Genomic DNA, 26,617 nt, shown 5'->3' with positions numbered 1-26,617 from the left:
ACCCTAGGAGACCTTGCACCTCTGCTGCTTTCTTTCTGATTTAACAACCCACCATAGCTTGAGATATGCTCTCCTCCACACCTTAGTTTAGCTCCTTCTCTGCATTCCCAAACTCATGCACCTTTACCACATCTCTGCTTGCTTTTTTTTTTGCCATTTGCTGTATACGTGGCCACATTTTTGGCACATGAAGCATCTAGATGGTGGAGGACTATGTGGCGTACCTCATGACTCACTTCCTGTAAATACTTTGCATGGCAATCTAGGTTAATCGAATTTGAATCACCAAGCATGTGGTTTATTGATTTTATTACCTGGATTGAGTGTAATGATCCCTTTGTGCTCCTCTCTCACATCGCCAACTTTATGCTCTCCTCCGATTCATAGTTCAGTGGAAGATCTGCAACCTAACTTCATCTGGCTTCATCTAGTGTGAAACTGTTAACAAAGTCAACTTCCATAATTCGAGGTAAATGTTTGCCTATCTTACATATATTTAACAATAATTTTCATTCAGTCACATACTAACTGGCATTCATGTTGATCAATGTGAGCGGACAGTGAGTATTTATTTTCAACATATAACAAATAAGTAAAAACAAAACATGAATAATAAATACATTAAACCGTAAATATAGCAAAATGTCAAACAAATTCTCATAAATAACATGAATAAATATTGTATGTCCAAGAGGAGTAGGATGAATACACTATTATGGTGCTATCCCTTCTCCAAAACTCAAACAATTAACTCAATATGTATCGTATTAACTTTTGTGAGGGGTAGTCTGTTATGAAGTCATATTTTCACCACATTTATTATTATATATAATACAAAACAATAAAAAAAGATCAGTAAATATTAACACGAGTGAAATGTGAGTTGTGTTGGCCACAGTGTGACAGCGGACCGTCCTCCACACAGAAGCAGCCCGTCACTGAAGTCACTTTATAACCGGCATGAAGCGAAGCAGGGCGAATATAACAAGCATGCGTTTATCATCATCCGCCTTCGGCACGCTGTCGTTTCACTACGGTATGGGAGACGTAGGATGCGCCCTGTGTGACGACACCCACCCCGCGTCAGGCGCCTCTTTTCCGGCGCATTTCATACGTCAGGGAGGAGACCGTCCAATCAAAAAGCCACTCTACGCTCGTTTGACCAATCAGCGACCGGCTCTTGTCGACCAACGATGACGCGACTCGAGCATGTCTGAGACCGGAGGATGTTGAGGTGAGTTCTGAATGTGAACTTCCCCGAAAATAATAACATATTTACGGTTTATTTTACATTACGTTGCACAGTTTTGTTGATTGTAACATCCGGGTCACAGTTTGATGTGTTTTTTTCTACTTTTCTGCTTCATAACCGAAACGTTTGTGTGATTGTAGTGTCCTCTGCAGAGTCTTTGCGTCTATACAAACAGAAAGAAAACTACAAGCTGCCTCAGTGCTCCGGAGCCTCTGGTCTGCAGCCTCACCGCCAGACTCACTTTTTCCTGGCTTTGCCCTGAACCCTACAATGGAGTCTAAACTGTACCGCCCCCCTCCAGAGGTCCGGGGTATGACCTCTCTGGACAAAGAGGCCTTCACACAGACTATTACTATCCCAGCTCTACGGGTGCCCACTGGGGTCTTAAACAAAGTGGTCAAGAGTCTGAAAAAGGCGACAATCCAGCGCCCAGGGGTGCCCAGAGTGGTGCAAGACAAAGAGGAGAGTAGTGACTTTCGTTTAGTCCTGTTGGACCCCCACAGGGAGTCCTCTCCGAGCTTCTTCAGTGAAGCTGAAGCCGAGGCTTTGAGGTCGTTCAGTGTCGCTGAGAAGTTGCAGCACTACGAGCTGCGGCTCACCTACCACAACCTGAAGAGCGAAGAAGTGCTGGAGGCGGTGCTCCCTCTGGGTCAGGACGTGGCCTCTGGTTTCAGCCGAGTGGGACACATCGCACACATGAATCTGAGGGACCACCAGCTCCCATACAAGAACCTCATAGGTGAGACGCAAACGTCACAAGACGGGGATTTCACTACAAATTAGCATACAGATGGGGGACAAATGAAATATTGTCGTAGATTGTACACTGAAAGTTTACTGGGAGGGTGAACATAATTCTTCCAAAAAATATTGATCATTTTGTGTTTTGAGAGCGCTGTCCAACATGTCTCCAAAATCTCCATGAAGGTCATGGAGTGTAATTCATACCCTTCTCACACTGAATGGAAGTGTCTGTAGTTTTTATGATTCTCTACTCAGTTATTGAGGGGTTTCCTTGACTTTTTGATCCATCCATATATCAGTTTGATTCAGTTGTTTGTTACCAGGTTCTCTCAAATTTGTTACTTAAGAAAATACATATCATCGTATCAGTGTATCAGTCTTCAAGACTTTATCAACTTTCTCAAGAAACATCTTACACTTGTAAAGTATATTTGTTTTTATTTTCCTTCTTCAGTTCTTATCGATGTGTAATTTTCTTATAGCTAACTTAGAGGACCAATAGATAGAAGCTAGAAAGTCATATTCATTGCTAACTTAGCGGCTGCTTCCCTTGTAGGTCAAGTCATCATGGACAAAAACCCCGGTGTTACCTGTGTGGTCAATAAGACAACGATGATCGACTCCACTTACCGCAACTTCAAGATGGAGACGCTGGCTGGAGAGGAGAACATGGTCGCCAAAGTAGGTTGAATCTCGAATTTCATGTTAAAGACACATTTTAACTTGCATAGCACACATCACTGACTGACTAATCTTTCTGTGCTGCAGGTGAAAGAAAACGGGGTGACGTACGAGTTTGATTTTTCCCGTGTATACTGGAATCCTCGGCTGAGCACGGAGCACCAGCGCGTGGTGCAGCTCGTGAAACGCGGCGACACCGTCTTCGATGTGTTCGCTGGCGTTGGACCGTTCGCCATCCCGGCTGCCCGCTCAGGCGCCAACGTCTTGGCCAACGATCTCAACCCGGAGTCCCACCGATGGCTGCAGCACAACTGCAAACTCAACAAGGTGGAGAAGAAAGTCCGAACATTTAACCTGGACGGCCGAGCGTTCATCCAGGGGCCTGTGAAGCAGGAGCTGCCTGCGCTGCTGAAGAGAAAAGACGGCGTTCATCTATTGATGAACCTGCCTGCCTTGGCTCTGGACTTCCTGGATGCATTCAGAGGCCTGTTGCACCAGGAGCCTCCCTGCAACGTGAACCTACCCACAGTCCACTGCTACGGCTTCTCTAAAGATGAAAACCCTGAGACAGATGTGTTGGAGAGGGCTTCCCACAGCCTTGGATTCCCCCTGAAGGACGAATGCTCAGTGCATTTTGTGCGAAATGTAGCGCCCAACAAAGATATGATGTGTGTGAGTTTCACACTCCCTAAAGAGGTCCTCTTCAGTGGCGATCACGAACAGACAGGTGAGACTTAATGTTTAAAACAATGTGGACTTAAATGAAATTATAATGACTTCTGAGAAAAAGACAAATATTCAAATATGAACATGAATTCTAGAAGCCAGTTGGAGCGGTTTGGCAACAGAGGAACCGTCACAACCCCAGTTTTAAATATAAGAGGCCAAACTTTATTAAAACATACAAGTCAGTTGTCCTACAGGTAATTGGGTTGCTCCATAGTTAGTCAGTTTTCCCCAAAATGTGCTTCATTTTTATGCAGTATAGCTTACTTCCTCAAAAAGTTTTAAGCTTCTTCACTTTATCAGAAAGTAAAGTGAAAAACGTTTGGACATTTTACGAATTATGCTAAAATTCCTTTATGTGAATACCTACTTGACAATAAATTGGTTTCTGATTCCAATTAACAATAATCAGCAGATTAAAGGGATAGTTCGGGTTTTTATAAAGTGGGGTTGAAGGTACATCCATAGTCGAGGCTTTAGCTATGATACATGGCGGTCGGCACATCCCCAGTTTGGAGAAACAGACAGGAGTGTCAGCAGAGGAGCAAAGCAATGTCCAGCAGCACAGGATATTTTTGCCACTTAAAAGAAATGCTCACCTAATATTTCATTTGTAACAACAGAATAGATACTTCACTTCAAGTTCAAGATCTGTTGTAATATATTCTTAAATAGTGTACACCTAAACTTTTCTTTTAGTTGGCTGTGTTTTGCTGCTGCCCCCGTCCACAGCAGTACTTTAATTTTCTACCGTGCTGACAATCCTGTATGTTTCTCCAAACTGAGGCCATGCAGCCCCACTTCAAAACACCTGAACCATCCCTTTAATCAATGATGTAAATAGTCTTCATTTGCTTGTTCTTCCACAGTGTCTTCAGCCGAACCAGCTCCAAAGAGACAGAAGTGTGAAGAAGCTACAGATTCGACGGAATCATCACATTGAACCTAATATAAGGAAGCAGTCAAGAATTTGAAGTTGTTGGGTTTTTTTTTTGTTGTACAAACTGATGGTACATGATTGTTTTATAAAAGATGATGTTGCATTGCATCATCATGACCCATCTTTACTTCACTACTTGACATCCCTTTGTTCATACTAGAATGTATAAGCTTATTATTCAGTTTGACCATATGTCTTAAGTTGCTCCACCTTTAAATACAAACATAAAATATTGGAAAGCTTTTCAGTGTTCATTGTGATTTATTTAAATATAAAATTAACACAAAATATAAAAAGTCATTTACACCGTGACCAAAAATCAGTCAGAGCACAATCTACCACAGTAGCTTTTACCCTCTCCGTAGTAGCAGCGTCGTTTTCGTCACATTTCTAACCAGTGGCTGTTGTGCTGTGTGAGCTCTGGATGTGTTCAGCGTCTCAGAGGAAACAGCCCACTGAAAGCATCTTGAACAGCTCGATGACATGCCAAAGCTGAGGTGTATCCTCCAGCTGTGTCCTGTGGCATGGCAGACCGCACGTGGTTGAGATACCTGAGAACACACAGAGCCCTGGTCAGTAACAACAGTGAGGTATTTTGTAAATAATGTGACTGACTGGCAGTCAGAGAGCTGCTTTAGAAAAGCATGTCCTGTGAGTGTAACATGAGTGCAAGTTTATTCTTCATTAAATCCACACTTGAAGTTATTTTTTCTGGCTCTGTATGACCCTCTGGCCCTTTGATGAGATCAACGAAGACAGACGTACCCATACACTAACACTGGAACACCTTGTGCCTAAAAGCCTCTCCAACATGGCTCTATTAAAGTATTATGGGTGTCTTTTATTTTTTAAGTGCTTACAGATGTATCCTGCCAAAGCCCCTTTTTTCGGCTTCTTAAGCAAAGCCAAAAGTCACTGTTTATTTTCACATTCATGCACAGACAGAAAAACAGTTGAGCTGTTAATTTAGTCTCCACATCGTGTCCCCACGGTGATAGATGCTGCTCTACTTGTGAGTTTTGTGTGTATAGGGGGGGAGGGGGGGTTGACCTGTGTCCCCATCCACTCTAATCCTTCCTCCACTGTTTTGTGCCATCAAGAAGTGGTCATTTAGGGGGGGGGGGGGGGGGACCTGCACACATGCTCTGTACTGCTTTCTTGCAGCATCTCAACTACAAAGCTAAAAAAGCAAAGTCCTCCAGCAACTGAGACAACACGTAGCCTTGCCTGTCAATACTGTCTCCCCCTACACCTCCCACCCTGCAGAAATCAGAGTCCTGGCAGAGAGGGCTAAAGCCCTCACACGAGTCTGGCTTTGTGGCCTCTGTTCCTGTGAGCCGGAGAAACTTCAAAGTGAAACGGGAATCAAGAGCACAGACAGCCCTCTGTGATTTCTGTGCCCATTCAAGCTGCTTTACAGGGTAACCCAACACCTGTGGGGAGGCTCAGAGAGACAGAGAGCTGAGGCATGTGTGTATGTGTGCATGAGAGATGGACCGCGAGAAAAAGGTGTTGGTGGGACTGCGTGCTGAAGAGATCCTATTTTGCTTTGGTGTTTTATGATGGGTGCTTTGCTCATAACACACAATAAAGCCTCGGCTGAAAATAAAAACATATTTGCGAGCGTGCCTGTGACACAAACAAATAAAGTCAAACGTTAACACGAGTTGACCTTGTCTTGTCTTGCAGTAAAAGTGAGAGGAAGAGCAGCAAGTGATGTCAATCAGGTCTCACGCACAAAAGGCCACTCATCACCCACTAGAGAAACAACACACAAGTTCAAAACAGGAGGCCCAATGATTAATAATAACTTCATTAGGCCCAAGCTGCTGTAGCCTGTCCTTCAGAGCACTTGAGGGAGGTCTTCTCATATGGCTTCCTGCATCAGATGAGTGCTATCTATTGATTATATTGTACTGGGCCTTTTTAATGGTGAAAAAAGTGGGCTATTTACAGCCCGGCTAAGTCCGCTCTTCCTGCTAATCTAATCCCCAAGCTACTCATGTGGTCATTCCTTCCAAGAAAGCTGAGAGCTCTGTGTAACTTTATACCTGCCTGCCCCTAAGGAGAGAGAGAGGGAGCAAAAAAGAGAACATGAAGGAGTGGGGAGGCGGGTGAGTGGTGTAGATGGAGGGGTGGGAAGTAAAAAGAGGAGGGAGGATATGAGGTGAAATCACCTTTGGGTATCGCCATCGCAAACCCCTCTGCTCTTAAACTAACCCCGTCTGCCCTCTGCTCACCCCTAACACACGAGGTTAGTTCAGTTCTGCTCCATTAACTCAGCGGCCGTATCCGCATCTTCCTGTAAAGGCCAGCGGCATACGTGTACACGCTCACGGCTGGCTTGAGAGGAAGCTGAAAGATGAACGCTTTTTCACATGACTGTACTTGATGATGAAACATTAAGAGTGGCTTGACAACACCTAAGGCGTGCAACGACATGAAATGCATTAATATTTGCAGCAGACTTGCCTACAAAAAAACAGGCAGGCTCTTTGTACCGACTTCCATCATAAAACAGGATACAACACACGCATATTAAATCCATCTGAGAGAGACGCTCCGAGACCTCCAACGCTACTGTTTCAGTGTGCACTCACAATCTCCACACCCTCCCCCCCCATCCCCTCTCTCTCTGCCTCCCTCCCTCCCTCCCTTTCTCTCTGAGGACTGGACTGCCTTTTGTTCGCAGGGCCCTGAAACCCAAGCCGTTTCGGCCGGTAACATCTTTCACTCTCCCGGCCCCACTGGAGCATTAGCTGCAACTCGATATGGGTCTTTTCAAAGCTTCGTATTATTGGGTAAATATGGGTCACTTTGACTGGCCCATTATGTCGCTTGGGGGGGAGTGGGAAAAGACGAGTGCAGGTGATGAAGACAACTGAATGACACAGTATGACTGTGCGTGTCAGACGCACATTGTCACAAGGGAATATGACGGGGATTTTCCTTTAGTAGACACACTCAAAAGGAGTGATATGTGTTTTGCCAGATTTTTGTCGAGTGTCACATTTAGATTTTTTGTTTTTATTCTTAAAAAAGCATAATGGATGATCAAGTGTTTGCAGTATTTTTCAACCTCTACTCATACCATCTGCTGTTACCCAATTAATTAAAAAAAAACATGTGGATCAAAACTGTTCAGAGCCAAGTTGGCCGACGGCATTTTTCCACTTGGGTCTAGAGCTCTGAATACCTGGGCAATGTCTCCTGTTAATGCTAATAACGGTCAGAGATTTTCCCGACGGGACCCCAAAAGTATTCCCCACTCCGGCTGCCTGGAAAACGCAGCACAGCCGCATCTCTAATTCAAAGTGAAAAGATAAGTGGCGAAATGTTCCGGCGGGGTTCTGCGTGATTTCCAGCTGGGAATGTGTGGCTCCTCTTTGTGTTTGGATGGACGACGCTGTTGTGGAACAGAGGCTGTTTGGGCTCTTCAGGGAAAAAGCTGGGAGGTTGGGAGTCCGGAGGGAAAACAGCCGATATCAGACGGAGAGGCAGGCTGCGTTGGGCCTCTTGTCTAGACTCCATGTGTTGGTTTGAATTGGATTAAGAAGAGCTGTGGAAGCTCATGCTTGATGGAAAAGAAAAGAGCCTTGCTACAATGGTTATTTCAGCAAGCAGACACTTAATCAACATACAAACCACAGAGCAGACGCACAGAACAATGGAGCAATCTGAATCGTCTTAAACAACGTTCACTGTACTTACTTAGTTATTACTGCATGTGGTTTGGCTTCTTTCATACATAAAGATGTAAAAGTTCAAAGAAGCTAAACTGGCTCCTTCAACTGAAAACTTGAGGGAATATCTCAATGAATGTGACTTTCCAAGAGAATCCATAAATTCTGAAGTCCAGCTGCTCTTAGGTTTTTATTTCTTCAGAGCCTGACCTGAGACTGGGCCTCAGCTTGGCACCTGTCCGCTTTCACAGCACCCTTGCTGATCCAGGGTCAGCATTTGTTTTTGCATTGCAAATGATGAGAAACTTTCTGGATTTCAGCTCGTCGTAAGCATGATTCATGACCCAAACAGGGTAAGCTGACTTTCAGACAGATGGAGAGATAACGTTCAAAATCTAAAAAGAGAAATCAATAAAAACCTACCATACCTGAGACCGGTCCAAGGACTGAAGCCTCATTAGCTATGTTTATTAAAGCGAAGGAGCTTAGTGTGTTGAGTGCACAACGAGGGCAGCTGACAGGCACAGGGCAGGCTATATCTGAACAGAGGCTACCCCATACTTCTGAAAGGCCAGTCATGAGGCTGCTGAATGGCAATGTGAATGTGCGGAAGTCTTCCTTTAGCGCTCTGCTCGGGCAGCGGTTGTGGATTCCTGGCCTGGAAATGATGGGGGCTGGAGGGGGGGCGGAGGTTGCAGAGCCACACACCTGCCAGATGATTTGTCATTATAGAGGGGTCAGCACTCAGCTGTCACCCCCTAATCACCCATCCTACCCCTTAAGTCAACCCCCCCCCTTTACCCCCCAAACTCCTCTCCAGTCCTCCAGTCAAAAACACCCCCTGCATTCCTCAGGCGGCTCCGGTTTCACTCACAGCACTGCTGCCCCATCTGCCCCTCCTTCCTACACTCTACCCTGAGAGAAAATGTACCCCTGTGAGAGACACAGCACACTGAGCGCATTGTGTGGATGTGCGATGTGTGCTTATGCCCCCCATGTGTGTGTATACACAATTCACATGTGTATGAATACATGTTTTTCTAAGGGTAGGGCTGTTTGTATGGATACCGACGGCGAACTGATGGAGCAGAGTTCTGCCGGTGGCCAACGTGTGAATTGGTCCAGGCTGCAGTCCAGAAACAAAACCCCTGCAGACAAGCCAAACACAGAGGACTCTCACAGGTATACTATATCTGTCAACAGAGGTCTTTCATCACCGCCGGTCATAGGTCACACTCTTTTCCATTGAATGCAGCTTCCTTTGGGACGTGCGAGTGTGTGAGCCGTTTCACACTCATCAGCCTACCCACTGTCCAGCAGATTATCTCAAGTTGTACTCTGTGAGTGGGTCTCAGATGGGCTCAGTGCAGTTACATCACATCCTCGCGAGCCTACAGACCCCCTTATCCATTATCGGGCGCCTTATCATCACCACCGACAGGTTGAGTCTGCCTCCCGAAAGAGACGAGGAGAGGGAGGTGGGTGTAGCTAACACTTAGTTAAGGGGAGAACATGTTTAGAGTGTTAACAGAAGCTTTGGGTGACACTTGACATTAACACTTATAGAAATACATTCTCATGTGGAGTGACTGACTGACTGTAAGCTGTCTTCAAGAAGGCAGCTCGTTGGCGCCAGTGATAAAGACTACAAGTTAAACGTGATTTGTGTCTACGAAAGAGCATTTTGGAGGTGCTAACGATAAAGGCCTTTTGTTCTACTTGTGCCCAATCTTCACTTCCTGGTCCAAGTGTCACCTGTCACTACTCATCCAGGGCTCTCTTGTGCGTTGGCATTGCACCTCCTCCGTCTGACCTGATGGGGGCAGTAGAGGCTGGCTGACTGTCTGGCCCACTGGCCTCATACCTAACTGCAGCAGCCATGGGGCTTGGCGAGGCATCACACATCCTGCTAGCCACTTGATATAGAGAGCAGCTTTCTTTCGTCTCCTGAGCTGCCAATTGATAACTCTACCCCTTGGAGGGCTTAGAGGGAGGAGGAGGAGCAAACCAGACTGGAGAGGGAGGATGATGACATGACATCAGTATCATCGTTTACCAAATGGGGCCGTAAACAATGGCAGGACATATGCTGTGCAGTGAATGACTGCTTGCACAAGGCACACCCATACAACATTCTGGGAAAAGAGCACCGATACAGAGGAGAAGAATAGAGTTTCCCTGGGGGGGGTTGTGGGCCACCTCCACAGGTATCATTTACTGAAGCACCTCAAGCACTGGGGAGAGGATTTCAATTAGGGAGAAAGATGGGAAAAGACTAGAAGGGGGTGAAGGAAAACAAAAAGGCAGGGAAAGGTACAGGAGGGGGAAGTTGATAATTAATACATCATAGTGGAGAAGTACCTCCTACCATGAGGTGTGTGTGGCAAGTCCCCGCAGCCAAGCCCCACATGACAGAAGTTTGTTTTCTTTCTCCAGCTCTTAAGAGGGGAAAATGAGCCAGCTAAATCCCCTGTACATTGCTGGGCTCTTTGCCCCCGGGGGGCGAAGAGCAGGGGAGAGGCAGAGGTTCACGTCTGTTGGTGTTTATGTGGAAAAATATTCACAAATTGAATGCGTGTCCAAAATCAAAGCATGTAACTCTAGAAAGCACGTGGCCACTTTGCAAATACGCAGATCAGTGTGTGTTAAAATAGTCAGGAGACATCACCTCACCCTCCGCTGGGTGTTGACCCTGTCGCCTCTCGGGCCGTGACACAAATAAACGTGGAGGCAGGAGACGCTATTATACACGGAGTTCCCTATCCGCCGGTGTCTCCTTCGCTGGCAATGGCCTGGTTTGGCCTGGACTGGGTTCATCTTGCGAGGAGACTGCTGGTCTGTCTGGCACACAGCCCAACGAGGGAAAACAATAACACTAAAAGCAGACCTCTTTCAGATGACCAGAATACACACAAGACAAATGTTTCCCCCACTCTGTCATTCTGTAATGCTCCCTCCGTTTCCGCCCGCTCTTTGGGTCAGAAATGACTCACCCGCAAGCAAAAAGCCTCCAGTCCAACTACAGCGCGTGCTTATTTTGATGCATACTTCAGGAGAAGATCAATATTTGCACGGATCTATATGAGAAGGAAAACAATAGTGATCTGGCCTCCACCAGCTCTGTCTGTTAATGGTCTGTTTACTGAGACAGACGGGATAATGGCCTGGGTGGGGGCTGGTGGAGAGTCGGACAGTGGCCACGCTCCACTCTGTTTCTGATTTAGTTACTAACAAGGAGAGTAAGCACCTACAGCACAAGAAGCTGAGTATCAAAGCAAGGCGGTGGCTATATGCTGCGAGTGAAGATGGGGCTTAGTGTCGACACAGACAGGTTTGCAAGTCAAATAGCCGGGGCTTGAACCTCCACACTTTTATTGTGCAAGCACTCTCTTTTGGTTATGCAAATTCCAAATCTGAGAGCCCCACTGCTGCACCCAAGCTTTCAGATCTAAGCTATGGAAACACTTATATTGTCAGAGAAGCACTGCATTGATGTCTATAGTTACTGGCTATGCTGGATCTAGTAACACAAGACAATGGCATGCACAATGAGTGTGTAGTGTGGAAGAAAGGAGGGTATCAGATATCTGAGAAACCAAGTTCAGCTTTAGGTCTTCATAATGGTGGCAACCCCAAAGTATTTGTGGGAAAGCCCTAGTGTTACGCAAGAGCCGAATCAACAATTTTCCCTATAATTGGTACTATTTGGCAATGTCACTGACTATTTTAATTTGGTTGAATGAGAGTCAAATGTGCCTTGAGACATTATCTAGTAGTAAAAACTACTAATAGTGGTAAAAGGAGATCAAAGCACACTGCTCTTGGGGGAGTTCATCTGAGGTCATGCTAACCAGCGCTCCAGTCTCCAGCTCATAACTTAAGCATCGACGCTGTGTTTGTGTGTGAGTGCATGACTATTTGAGGCCAAGAATATGAAACCCCTCTCTCCAAGGTGCCATCATTCTGCTTCCGTCAGTTTCAGCACTCTGACGTCCCGGTGCTGCAACCCCAAGTCCCCCGTGGTCAGTGACCTCTGACTCTGACTCTGACCCTGCCCCACCCCCCTCCTCCCCTCTGGCCCTTCCAGACCCGTCAGGCCCATCAGACAGATATGCGCCCTGCAGGGATCAGAGAACCTGGGATACATGGAAAAGCGATTCATGTCTGTATCTACTCAATTTTCTGGAGTAGCGGTATTGGGTGAAAAAAACGATCATGGCTGACTTGCTCTTTCATCACAAGAGTCAGAGGGGAAAGCAGGGGAAGGAAAGAATGAAAATGTATTGATGGCAGAAATGGATTCAAGAGTACTCTATGGACCATGTCTAGTGGTCCTGCTAATGCCATGAGCCAAATCCAGGGTCACTGGTAGTGCTCTTGGCCAGCTAGGCCAGAGCTGGAAAGATGGAGAGCTCAGACCTGGAGTCAGGCCAACCAGGCAGTGAGAGGCAAGCAAAGCCGGCTGCCAGGAACTGAGGGCTGTGATGGCAGCACTGACTGTTCTGGATATCTCCCTCCCACCAAAGCACTTAACATGCAGTGTATGCCAACACACCAACAAACAAACAAACAAACAAACAAACAGACAGATATACACACCAGTCACATAAACACGTAGACGCCAAGGGATGCTTGGAAAGCTAAAGAACACACGCAGGAGGAGAGCATCACTCAGAGACCCATTAACCCTTGGCTCCCAACCAGAACAGTGAGCAGGCATCCTTTAAGCACACGTTAAACATAGGCATGTCTATGTGTGTGTGCACAAGTGATTCATGTACTTCTGTGTGTCCATGTTTATGCACATATGCCCATAAAAAGACCGAGTCACTTTAAAGGAAGATTTGAGGTACGTTTCCTGAGAAAGACAATTGCAAAACCAATTGCTTGTCCTCTGAGTTTATGAATAAAAGGTACAGAACTATCCATCGCTATTTAACCCCTCAGCTAGTCACAAGCTGTCTGTTTTGGTGCACGGGAGAAAGTGCTCTGAGGAGTACTTCCTCGTGTGGAGAAGTGTAACCCCAGGAGACCATCTCCAGACTAAACACTCAGCTCATTCAGCTGCTCCCCTTCACCCCACCGACAAGAGACGGATGCTTGACAAGCGCTCCCAACAGAAAACCTCACTTTTTCCACCAATTATAGAGAGCAATATGTGTGGGGGAGGAGGCGAAACTTCATATTATACACACTGGCATTTGGCGAAGCACATTGAGCAACCTCTGTCAGAAAGAGATGGGCTAATTTCAGGGCGACCTGTGCCAACACAAACAACTGTTCTGGCTCACTTTCATTGTCAGCACTTGAGGTTTGAGTCAAAATTTTCAACGCTCCGCAGCCAATTTCTCTTTCCCCTAGTTTTTCCCCCCATATGATTTGTCCTTGTCCAAGATCCCAGTCAGTCTTTCATCGCCTACGCAGTCAGAGCTTAAAAAGCATTCTTGTAGAGAACAATCTCAGACCCAGATGCTCATATACATACGCAAACAACAACAGGTCGTCAGCATGTGTGCACGTGAGCTCATGCACAGAAAATGACTTATTTTAACCATAATTCAGGCATGACTTAACCAGTGCTGTATATTTTGCTGTATCAAAGTGCTTCCATTCGGGTTACGTCCATCAGCAGGCGCAGAGTCGGCGTGAGTTAAAACAGCTACCGCTTCGGTCTCTGGCCGCTATGTGCTGGGATTCATATCACAGCCATGTCAACGTAAACATCATATGTTTCCGTTTGCGTCTCCAAAAACGGTATTTACTTCTCCTTTGATTTTGTTTATTAGAGGCTTTTACTGTTCAACATAAAAGCAAAGAGCCATGGTAGGACATTTGGAATACAGGCTGTAATGTTACATTCATAGCCTACTCATAATTCTCCTGGCTCACGCATAGTTCTGGGTTTGTGCCAGTCAACAATATGGACAGCACTAAACTGCCATTATAGAAACCTCAAACAGTAGGGGTCCTACTATATTGTCATCCTCCGTGTCAGATGCACCTATGCACATCAGGGGAGGAGCCTTTGATTATGTATTTGTGCGTGAAGGGGGATAGATGTTGAGGTGGAAGCTGAATGGGCACTTTCGGAGGCCCCTGAACATGCAGCCTTTGCTCTGCTCCAGTATTGAGGCAGCTGTCTTTAATATAAGAACTCAGCTCAGCCCATATTTATTCAGGTACAGCTTACAGAGAAGGAGAGACAGTGAAAGAGGCGTGGCCTCTCTTTTTCCTGGCAGCTGTGTGTTATTTTGGGGGCAAAGGGACAAGGCGAAAAAGACACTGAGACAGCGGGAGAAAGAGAGCGGCATAGAAGAAAAGAATGAGTTGAAAATATAAAGCAAGGCTCCGGTGAGTCCTGCGTTAACTGGACACCCTGTGCAAGAGACCAGTCCCAGAGGCCCAGGGGCCACCAGGGAGAGGTGTGTGTGAGCTCAACTCTTCAGTCTCTCTTGATGGCTATGTCCAAGACAAATCACCAGCGATACCGCTGTCACTGGGGGCCTTGACCAAGACAAACAGCCGTGTTTTAAAATAAGTACCTGGCCCCTCACAGCGCCTTTCACGTGATCCACGCTCAGGCACATCCATATCTCCTCATACAGTCAAGCATATTCCCTTCACAGGTCATAGGACTGGAGCTGTAGGCCAATGCTTTACACTGGGGACTCACCTTTTCAACCTCTCAACGATGTCTGCATTCCCTCTCCACCGCACTCACACACGCACACACAAACACACACACAAACACACACACGCACTTTTGTGAATTTCTACCACATCACACCGCTTCCATTGTTGCCAAAATGCTGGGAGTGCAATAATAGGGGTGAGAGTGAGTGTCTATGACACCAAATGTTTAGTGGATTTAAGGGACACCGTCTGTCTGCATGCGTTTGTGCAAGCTTGATCGTCTATGTACATCTGAGCTTGCATGCACAAAATCTCAAACTTAGCTGAATCACAAACTGCCAACAGCGCAGAAGTGTCAGCACAATTCCTTGCTTTTACTTAACAGCACATTGCATCTTGGGAGTTGTGGTTTGTCTGAATGAGCCTGCCTGTGTCGCTGCCTGCGGCCTGCACCACTGGGGGACTGGTGTACCTCACTGAACTGAACCTCATTTATCTCTGTGGCAGAGCCCTTCCTCTCCAGCATCGGTCCTCCTGGACCCCTGAACTGCTGACACTGCCCCCCCCCCCCCCCCCCCCCTCCCTCCCTGCGCTGAGCTGAGCTCCAGCATGCGGCAAAAATTGTGAGATGTGTTTCATCTGCATATTGATCAGCCTCGCTAAAAGAAGTAGGACCTCAGCACTTCACTGAATACATAATGTAAATAAGTACCAGTTATTCTGCTTAAACTCTACCGCAATCCTTTAAGGAAAACGTTTCGCCTTAAGTAGGTGATTTTCCAGATAATAAGGTAAATGTGATTGTGCAACAAAAGTCAATAGCAACTTTTGTCTAAAGAATAAAGAAGAATAAAGTAGAAAACCCTTATCCTAAACATGCTGACAGTATGTACAAATCCGCACATCTCAGCCAAATGAAGGTTATTGTCAGGATGAAGCAGTGCTGAAAGTCAATACGCTTGCCCAAAAAGAGTATGACCAAGTCTTGCTCCTGTCACCCAATGAAAGCTGGCCACTCGGTGTGTGGGCAGGCTTCAGTGCCAACCAGTTGCAGTGCAGATGGCTGGACGCTGGGCTGCCTGATAGATAGCTTACATTCGACTGGACCAATGGCGTCCTGGATTGATTGGCCCAAAGGGGCCGTAGCGAGAAAGCACTTCCTGTGCGTGTTAATGGACACTCCTACAGAGGAACTGTGGTGGCTTGTGGCAGGATGATGGTTGTTACTCCGTCTCTCTCGCACAGCCCTCCTCCTCCTCCTCATTTGCTTTCACTCTCCCAGTTAATCAGAGGAGAGTCAAGTGAGGCGAGCCAGGCTTTCCAAGCAGATCAACTCTAGCAGCTCTCTAACCCTGCACCAAACCCTTAACAATACACAACTGTAGCTATGTGGAGAATTACAAACCTCCACAACCTAAGTTTAATCCTAATATATTTTAATAAATGAATTCCAATTAACAGCTATTACAAGCTGAACTATTTTTCTACAGCCGACTAAACTGCATCAAATTCCATAGTTCTTTCCAGGAAACTTCCATAGAATTTATATGGAAATGATCGACTCCTCATTGTTCATTCCAATTGACAACTGTGCTCATCTTAAGGTGGAATTAAAACTCGTAGTTAGTCAGTCCCTGGCTGCGGCAGATGTGCGAGTGTGTAATTAAGTTTTTACCCGAGTCTGCCCAGCTGCTCCAGTTCAGGCACTGGGGGTCCGTATGTTTCGACTCGAAGCGGCTTGTAGTGGTACAGAACTTCCTCGATCTTCGGAGGAGGCAGAAGAGACACCGTCTGACGCTAAAAAAAAAACAAAAAAACCACAGAGACAACATTCAACATAGAACAATAACCCTCATTGTCTCAGTTTAGTATGCAGAGCAACACTGGAATCTACAGCTATGGCACAGTCAGGATGACACAAACAACAAAAAACAATTAGGAACAGGGTTAATGTCAATCAAACCGAAGCATTAACAACCACAAGTTCTTGACTGACTGGTTTGGCTTTAAGAGTTTTGTCTGACAACATTTTTACTTTCCCCAGGCATTTCTGGAACAATGGTCTGATCAAGAAGAAAAGAACATACCGGTAACATCATGCTCTGCGATGTTGTTGATGAGGAAATGTAATTCCTGACAGAACATGTACTTTGGAAAATGGATATTGGGTATTTCCATGGAGATTAAAAAAAACTGATAATATATAAACATAGAAGAGAAAATAATTATTTAAACTTACATTTGATAGGCTAGTGTTAGTTTGTAGGAAGTGCATCTTTTGTGGACTCTGTGATTATTTGGTACTTGCATCGTCTTACCACAGATTCATATAATACAATCCAACACCTGGGTGAATCTGAATGTCCCCAAATGTTCAACAAAGATTTTACAACACTGTTAGAGTGATGGATCTCCTACAGTCACAAGACCTGCAGTATCAAAGCCTGTAGCTTTATAAAAACTCCTTTGATCCATAAGTACTCCAAATTGACATTTCAGTCAGGCTACTTCAGTTCCTAATGCTCTTGACCACGGTGATGGAGTAGGAAACATGATACATTTTGAGGACACTGTAGAATTGTTCGATTTGGGGCTCTGCCATCAAAGGGGAATTTCCACATAGCGTCAGACCACTTTGTTTTTTCCAGCATTAAAGTAATGAGACCAGAAGACGACTCATGAAACAAGCCTGGAATTAAAAAGATGATGTCTAAACAAACACGGACTATTTTAGAAAGTAGCAAGGGAACTCGGAGACAAAGGAGAGAAAAAAGATAAGGGAGAATGCAAGAAAAGAGTAGTGGGGGAGTGTAAACAACAGAACACAGAGGGGAGCTGATGAAAACCAAACTAAACGAGTAACATGTGCCCAACGGCCTCAGACTGCCTGCTCTTACACATGCTTTGGCCCATGCAAGTACACACATAGGGAAATAAAGCAACCAAAGCTGAGCTGGAAGTTATAAAAGCACCGAGTGATGAACACTGAGACAGCAATGGTTGCAGAGTTTCTGAGCCAAACACAACATGGTGGTAATTGTTCTAACCAGGCCAGTGTGTAGGATAGCTAGACAAAACATTAACACCCCTCCACACATTTCTTAAAGGGCCTCACAAGCAGCAACCTCCAGGTTTCAAATATGAAGGAAACGTGGAATTATTTGAAACCTGCATTCTTCCTAAAAGCCAGCAGGGGGCGACTCCTCTAGTTGAAAAAAATAAGAGACTGCATAGTCTGAGAAAACCAAGATGGTGACGGCCCAAATACTGAAGTCATGCTTCAAAACAGCAGCACAAACCAATAGGTGAAATCAAGGTGACCAAATCCACTTCTTATTTAATTTACTATATTAGCAAAACAAAAGACACTCCTGTCTGTTTTTTATCCATATATTTTTCCAAGAGTTATTCAGTTGATTTTTTGGGCAATTTCAGAAAATGTATACAATATACAGTTTATATCATTACCATAATATAAAATGACATATACTTTGGAATGGTTATTTTATCTATATCATCCAATCATATTTCCCAGAATGCCTTTCAACTACCTTAACACAACAAGCCTAAACCTGCAAGAAATAGTGTGACAAGGTGACTCAAAACCCAACATGTCTTTTCGCAGCTTTACCTTGAAACTGCTGTTGATGACATCAAAAGTATCATCTTTTCAATGATATTTACTTTTGATGAATTTAATAAAACATCACATCAAACTCGATTGTAAAGGACCAACATGTAGCATTTATCCACGTTGGGTCACTTACTGTGCATAAAATGAATCACTTAATGGAACCAAGAACTGAACAATATTATTTCAGTCTATTGCCTTTATCGGCATGCCCCATTTTTAAAACACAATTTAAATGCTTTAGATTTTTCCTTTCAAACAGAAACGCTACACACACTCTTCTATGTGGTTTTCATTCAACCTTTAACCCCAAGGTGCCAGTGATCCCCTATCCTGTCCCATCCAGTCATCCAACACAGTGGAGCCCCACCACAGGCTAATGAAACCCAGACGAACCAACCCAAACCCAGCCACTCTCCCTCACTCCTGCACTCCTTCAGTCTCTCCATCCGTCTCGTTTTCAGCACAGTTTAAATCCCTGTTCTGCGCCTATCCAAGAGACGCACTGGGACGAAGTGGTGGACGGAGAAGCAGAAGAGGAATTTTACAATGTTGGAGCCGTAGAGAAAGAGAGAGGCAAATTTGGAGTTGCAGATAGCTAAAGGGCAGTAAATCAGATTTTTGAGCGACAGACAGAACAGGGCCAACCCCCTGTCTAAAGACATTTCTGTTGCATTCCTCGGCAAGGGCACCTTGAAAACTGGCAGACACATCATCATGAACAAACACTGCACAAGACATGCATACACAAGAACAGGGGCTGCTCTTCTGAATATATTTACAAAATATTGTAAATTAATTAATTCTGTTTTTTTTCTAAACTTGTTTGATGCAGGACAAGCTGTCCGACTGTCCATCTAATGCAGATCTGTGCCGTATCAGACCTGCTCCATCCTCCACTCCACCTAATAATACTCCTGAAGCTTTCAATCATGAACTCGTCATGTCCTATTAAAAGACTGTGTGAATTACAGCATATGAATGTTGTTTTCCAAATGCTCCGGTGAAAGAAAGCAGCAGAAGTGGAGAGAGAGAGAGGACCCCCAGCCAGGCGCAGCATAGCAGAAATGGCTAAGGGACTAGGGGCCACTGGAACAACACTGCTGAAAGAGCCAACACAAACATCTGCTTTTCACATCACAGAGGCCCACCTTACTGCCTATACAACATTATGTGTGCCTTCATGATGCTTTCAAGTATGTTTTTAACTGGTATTTAAGACTGTTATAATACCCCTGTGACACCAAAATGAAACTCTAGGGGTCATCAATCTTAATAAAACCGCAGGAGAGGATGATTTGAGGAAATCACCAATGGACCAGATGGTGTAAGTCTTGCTTCTTCTAGTCTTGTGGTCCTCCTAAATCTAACCTCAGGTCCAGATATAGTTAAAGTGATCAAGCAATACCAGCTTCAATTTCTAGGAGTGGAATCCTTTTAAAAGGTCAAGTCACTGTTGGTGGAAGGGACAGGTGTGCTGGCTTAGAAAACTATGAAGCACTCTATGCTTCTGGGGGGGTTGAATTTGGCTTGTGATGTGCCATCACGTTACTCTTTCTTAACTTCCCTGTCCATCTTAACAGTGCCTTCTGGAAAAGCAACAGGGTAAATCCATCTGACAGAATGATATGGCAGACATTCATGTGACTTTTATGGGACAGGGCTCTCATAAAAGTCACATTACTTTAAAGGTATGAGGGGTCTGACCCCGATGCATATCACCAAAAACAAGAGATGGATGGTCCCAGACAATCACAAGAGATATTTTTCAATCACTTCTTAAAACTCACTTCCATTGGTGCCGTTATGCAACATTGTTTATTGTATTACCCGTCAGTGAACCTCAATTATTTGAAGTATTACTTCCACTACTCAATTTAAATAGAAAGTTATACTATTCAAAGAAAGAGGTCGTATCCAATGTCCACGATGCCAATCTTAATCAAAAGCTCATTGGTCAGCAGCTCAAATCAGGGGTCACCACTAAGAAGGGTACCAGAAAAACACACACACACACACACACACACACACACACACACACACACACACACACACACACACACACACACACACACACACACACACACACACACACACACACACACACACACACACACACACACACACACACACACACACACACACACACACACACACACACCTCTCTACAGTCCCCCATCTCTCCTCTGACTTTGCAGCTCTGCAGGACACTCCAAGGTCGCTGAGAGAGTTACCTCTCCATCAGCACCTCCCCACCACATCTACAGACACACACAAAACCACATACATTTACATGGTTCCCGAGGGTTTGGGGGGGGACCACAGCTGCCTCCAGCAGAGCTCCAGAGGCAGTGAGGCTCTTGTCACTAATGCACAAAGTGATAATGAGAACAAGTGCAAGGGAAACAGAGACCAGAATTGCATAGGGGATCAAATTAATGAGCCTAGTTAGGGGGCTAGCCTAGTGCCATCCCATCCTCAGCCCTCATTTCCACTTTCTGCCCTGGCACTGCCACTGCTTCTGTATGGATAAAGAGCTTTGTGCTGCCCACTGAGCAGCAAGTAGCAAGTGTCAAAGCTGCTGCCACCACTGTGCCTCCCCTTGCCTTACAAGTTTAAATATAACTGCGTGTCCAGGGGCAGCTGCCCCAGCGCAAAGCCCCTAAAGCTGACAACTCCTTTTACTGCTGGGCTGGGCCAGGCCTGCCCGTGGGCAAGGGTTGCTGAGGCCAACCTAACGGGGCCAAGCCAGGGGCAGGGGCAGAGGTGTGAATGCCCACATGTGCTAGTGCCAATCAGGGCTTCTCTTTACCCCCCTGGGCTGACCCCCGTCTCCCCAAGCCCCTACAGCTAGCAACCTACATGACAGTAATCCAATAAAAAGGAAAAGGCCACAGGGCAAGAGATTATAGACTCTCCCACATAAATCCATTGGTATGTGAATGTTATGTACAACATTTAACACATCTGCACAAATCTGTGCAAAACATTTTTTTTTTAATCAAGGAGTCAATAATGTAAATGAAAATAACACAGAAGATAGTAAAAGAAGGAGTGGGGGTTGGGGGGAGTATGTAGCGACAACCTCACAGGTAAAACAGGTTAGGCCAGTCTGCGTGAGTAAAGTAAAGAAGAGCCTGGCCTGTGCTGACGAGTACGTCTACCGAGCAGAGGTCACTGTAGAGGACAACTTCACCAAGTAAATCAGGCCTGAGCAAACAAGCTCACACCATTAGTGTGTATGTACTTGTTTTTTTTCTATGGCAGTCAAATACCACTGCCTAAGTGTAGAATGGAATAAAGCCAGAAAGAACCCTGGGTTATTTCAGTCAGCTACACATCTATGTTTAGGGATAAACTTTCCACCCACATTTGGATGACTGTGTGTGCGATTTGCTCTTTGTTTATGTGTGTGGGCCTTCTGCTTTCATTAGGTGCCCATGCCGGCCTCGTCAGGTATGTCAGCTGCTTTGCCGCCTGCGAGGAGTGGATTGGGGCCCAGCAGTGCTGGAACCTAGGACCTTTCATCTAAGATGGCGCTGAAAGCTACCCCAAGGTGGAGAGATTCCCCATCGGTCACCGCTTTTAGGAATGGGACACTGTAGCAGCTGAGGACAATCCCCAACCTCACACATATACTCTTAGACTAGAAAACACCATAACTTTACTGGCACAAACGCACAAAGCCAGCATGCTTAAAAACTATCAAAGACATAATTACTTGTGCTTAAATCAAAAATATATTTTTTAATGCTTATAACCCTCAACACATGTCCATGTTTTGCTCTGAGCAGGTGCCAAGCTTGGTGACTCTTGTCATCCTGACTCTTGTCATCGTGCTTGGCACTGAGGCTGGTCTTATGTGTCAGACAACAACAAGCAACCTGTTTAAACAGTGAATAGCTGCCTCCCTCCTGCACAGAGAGTCTCTTTTGATATCAGCGGACGTCTATTTTAAAAAGACACTTTATTCTTCAAAGGCTGTTTACTCAGACTGGGTGAGGGGAGTGTGCATCTGTGGGTGTGTGGGTGTGGGTGTGTGTGTGTGTGTGTGTGTGTGTGTGTGCTGGCGTGCACCCGCACAAGGGTAATATGTGTGTCTTGGTTCAATAGAGTGCCTACAAAGTGAGGGATTAGTGAGTGATTTCCGACCATTCCTGAGGCAAGACCAGGCCCATCCCACCTCATATCACACCTGGACTGAGACTACTTTCCCTCAGGATCGGCTAAACTTCCTCAAGCATCTATTCACTAACATGTTAACACGCAACCAGAATAATCAGGATCAGGTTCAGAGAGTCCCCTTCACGGAATCCTGGAAGATAACCCAGACAAACAGCAGTGCCAGAATAGCCGAGATGTCCCCTTGCATGTTCCCAGTAAACAACATGACACAACTGCAAGAAATATTAGATCACTCTCTAAATAAAGACTGAGGAATAATCAGCATCTTTGCATTCCTTGAATCTGACGGTTCAACGACAGATTTGTCATTCTACCAGTGACAACCTCACCTTGGTCCAAGGTGACGAAGCTGGCTGAAGTGCTGGTGGGGCAGGTGGTGATGGGTAAGGGGGGGATAGGGGGAACCATGAACTTCTGCTTCTGTGACTGGTGAACTTGCACATAACCAAAAACATGAGGTCATGTGTCATGTGTTGTTATTGCACATGAATCTTTCTATATATTTGTTTTCTTCAAATGTTATGTCATAATGAGAAATTGCCTTTGTTGTCCAACAATTAAAAATCTAAAGATTTAATTGAGTTAATTGATTAAAAACGTAGAAAAGGACAGCAACCTCACATGATTTTCAAAATGGTTGGGAGTGAGGAGAGGAGCACAAATCAACTTAAATGTGAAAAGTGCATATTATGGAAATGTGACCTAGCTTTAAAAAATGTGTTTTTACATTTGCCTCCCCTAATTTCTGCTGAAGAAAAACTGAAACTTTGCTTGGAACAAGGGACCACAAGTTAGCAGATAAATGAATTCCAGCAATCTGCAGGAATCCACCGCTCTGTGCTGAAACCCCACCAAGTCAAACAGAAGTCATTCTTATGGACTCTGAAGTGAAGGGAAATCCAAACCCACACGTTCCCCTGACTCAAGTCACTCACAGTCCAACACAGCAGATGCATGGTGAGAGCTCTGTTACACCAACAGCAGCTTGGGGACGGGAGGATGAAGAGAAATAAGAAGAAAGCAAGGAGTTTCAGCCACAGACGGAGCCAAGAGCAACACAATCGTTCTTTTTCTCTCTCCATCAGCAAGTTTAACTTCATGCTGTATATCAAGGGGGTGAGAGACGGAGTACTAAATCCTCCATTTGGATTAATTCAATGCTTTTCCACTGGTGGTGGATGAGCCAGTTGTCTCTTTGGGGTTTGAGTAAATTGATGTTTTTGTAAAGTCTCGCTGATTATTACTCCATCAGATTATTGAACCAAGGCCTTTCAACGAGCTACGCCTGTGTATGTCAAAACCTCGCTCCAGTTTGAGCCAAGGTGAGTACTAAGCAGATATCTCTCACACGCATCAGTGAACTGTGGGAAGACAACCATGCCTCATGAGGGTTGCTGGGGAGGGAGTTGAGGTGATGACACAGCCTATCTCATCACAGTAAAATGAAAATAAACGACTAAAAACCTGAATGTTAGCCGAATGGAAGGTCTCTCGTGGCGCGGCGAGCACAAAGCTGGGAGCTCAGAGCGGCCAGAGCCCTGAGCCTACATGCCGTCTCTGTGGGTCCCACCGTTCACCCGCAGGAATGTGATGACATGACGGAAGGGGTGAGTGCCCTGTTCCCACACTGAAGAAGCAGCAGACACCCAGGAACATCCTCCCTTTGAAGGTCTGGACTGTTATCACCGCTCCATTGTCAACAAACACTCCACGTGAAGTTTAAATAAGCACTAAACTAAAATTGCACCAGGACAGTTACTGTTCAGAACCACCGTACCACCAGTGGATAGAGGTGTACAACCGTGCACTATTACCCTGTATGGACTCATTGGAAATATAATAGCCAATTGTGCCATTTATGGTACACATAGCCTCCTCAAGCTCTCATGTTTCACTGTGCTCATCCTGCTTTCACCTGAAGCAGCAAAATCCCTCTGACAAATGCATGCAAGGTCGAGTTCTGACCACCATTACCCATGCATGAATAAATGTAGACCCCCTCATCAGTGGTGGGTATGGTACTGAAAATCTTTACTCGAAAATCTTTACTCAAGTAAAAGAACAATAAATAATCACTCAAATAAAAGTAAAAATGTCCATTTGACAAACCAAAAGCATATAAGCTCCTTGTCGATACATTATGAATTTACTTTATGTTTTAATACTGTTTATTGTGTGTGGGCCTGAGATATGTATAAGTGGTTTCATGCAAGTCTAAGTCAAGTCTCAAGTTGGAATAATCAGTGTTACATCCACTGTGCAACATGGCTGTTTCTAGGGTATGCACTTTGCATGTTAATGATCTCTAATTTAGCCATTTCAGTTTAATACAGTTCATATTATTTTCATCTACATGAAAGTATGAATCAGATCACTTTAAAAAGATCATACTTGAAAGCTGCATAGCCAAATATTGTTGCCTGCATCCGTTGTAATCTTGAAAGGGACATGTAGCCAACCAGACCACTTGCTTTGAAATGAAGGTTGTTGCATATGATTTGCCTTCTCCAACAGCAAAGGCACCCCATTCCGATATAATTATTCTTAAAGCATCTACATTTAGGGCATTTAGCAGATGATTTTGTCCAAAGTGACTTACAATAAATGCATTTGTCAAAAGAAGGAAACCACAAGATATCATTGCCGATAAAGTAAGAGCTAAAAATAAAAACAAGTGTTGGGTCCTCGTCTGAGTAAAGTAGTAGCTGTTCAGCAAACAAACCTTAAGAACAACAGTGCTATGATCAATGTGGGCTCTGCTGTCCTGACATTGGTCGGGAGTTCGTTCCACCACTGAGGCGCCAGAACAGAGAAGAGTCTGGACTTTGCTGAGAGACATTTGTTTGATTTCAGCGAAGGTGGTACCAGCCGGCCAGCTGAAGTAGAGGAGCGAAGTGCTCGCGTCAGGGCGTGTGGTTTGACGGTAGATGCGTGCAATTTCATTGATGGCCTTGAAGCCAGTGCCATCGTCTATAAACAAAATCTTTACCACATAAATAATTATTGTGGCAATAACATGGGATCAGTCAAAAAGCCAAACAGGGCTGTTTTATCTGCTCATATTTGCTTCTAAAAATGACAAAATTTCCTAAATAAACAACAACTGGTAGCTGAGTAAAAGTAAATGTCAGTTTTACCAGGAACATTCTATTTATAAATAAATTGATCATCAAACACTGCTTGCGATTTCAAAAAAAAGAAAAAAGGCCTGATTTCCATCAAATTAAAGTCATGCCCTGCACAATGAGAGGATTCCTAAATAAATCAGAATCAAGCCAGTTATCATCCGACATAGATGTTGATACTATGCTGCATCTCTCAGTTGCCAAAGAGAACATGTAAGTAGTTACTACCAAAAACTTGAAATAGTTTTAAAACTCTTCCTCATAATATTATAAACCACCGTCCAGGGATTTGGCATCCGATTAAAGTCATGGATGGACCTTTTAACCCGACTGGGCTTCCTGGAGGGAAATTCATCGTCTCCCCTGACATGTTATTAGCTCAGAAAAGAGTCTGTCACTTTGAATCTGTATGTACTGGGGTTAAAGAGGCAATCAGCCGAAAGTGTTGCACTCACCATATGGATTCCAGTTGAAAACAGGTTGGTAGGTTTGACCACCTGTTTCTGCTGCTCTATCTGGGTCTCCAGCTTGGCAGCACGGACCTTGTGTTGGGCAAGCAAGATGGTGGCAGGAAGTTGAGACTGCTCCTGGAGAAATAAATGGGATTCGGGAATTAATGAGAATGTTAATCTAGGTGTGCTTCATCAGGAGGTGCTCAGCAAAAGCAGCTGACATTAAGAGCCCCACCCACACACACACACACACATACATACAGACAAAATAGGGTGCTTTCAGGCCATCAGCAGCATTATTATTGCAAGCCATATCAACATAACTGTAGCACTGCAGGGGACGCTACTTCAAGTGCACTGCGCCGCCTTCACCTCCATTAAATACAAGGTCGGACATCTCAATTTCTCAAGTGGAATGTTGCCAAGCACAGAGGTCTAAGAACACTAGCTTGGACAATTTGTTCACTGAAAGGGTAGGACATTTTTGATGGGGCGGACAGCAATGGTAGAACAGTCTAGAGGTGTCTTAGCATTTTAAAAAAAACAAATAAGATTTAATGGCTTC

The 26,617-nt window shown here is 44.9% G+C and overlaps 2 protein-coding genes across 2 annotated transcripts in view; one reads left to right on the top strand and one right to left on the bottom strand.

The window, feature by feature from the left end:
• The first annotated feature begins 1,177 nt into the window (after window positions 1–1,177).
• On the top strand, window positions 1,178–4,406 carry trmt5 (tRNA methyltransferase 5). Its single transcript, XM_084012657.1, has 5 exons — window positions 1,178–1,234; window positions 1,393–1,991; window positions 2,553–2,677; window positions 2,765–3,404; window positions 4,273–4,406. The coding sequence occupies exons 1-5, from the start codon at window positions 1,227–1,229 to the stop codon at window positions 4,344–4,346; spliced, it is 1,446 nt and encodes a 481-aa protein (XP_083868783.1). The 5' UTR covers window positions 1,178–1,226; the 3' UTR covers window positions 4,347–4,406.
• A 348-nt stretch (window positions 4,407–4,754) lies between these two features.
• mnat1 (MNAT1 component of CDK activating kinase) overlaps window positions 4,755–26,617 on the bottom strand; it is a 32,336-nt gene continuing 10,473 nt past the window's right edge. Inside the window, exons 7-9 of the mRNA XM_084012666.1 lie at window positions 26,056–26,187; window positions 16,335–16,456; window positions 4,755–4,894 (exon numbers count right to left, since the gene is read on the bottom strand). Of these exons, the coding sequence (XP_083868792.1) occupies window positions 4,774–4,894; window positions 16,335–16,456; window positions 26,056–26,187 (375 nt within the window). The 3' untranslated portion in view covers window positions 4,755–4,773. The remainder of the gene's footprint in view (window positions 4,895–16,334; window positions 16,457–26,055; window positions 26,188–26,617) is intronic.

This window comes from Eutrigla gurnardus (assembly GCF_963514095.1).
Source record: "Eutrigla gurnardus genome assembly, chromosome: 7".
NCBI lineage: Eukaryota > Metazoa > Chordata > Actinopteri > Perciformes > Triglidae > Eutrigla > Eutrigla gurnardus.
This window is presented reverse-complemented; position numbering and strand designations above follow the sequence as displayed.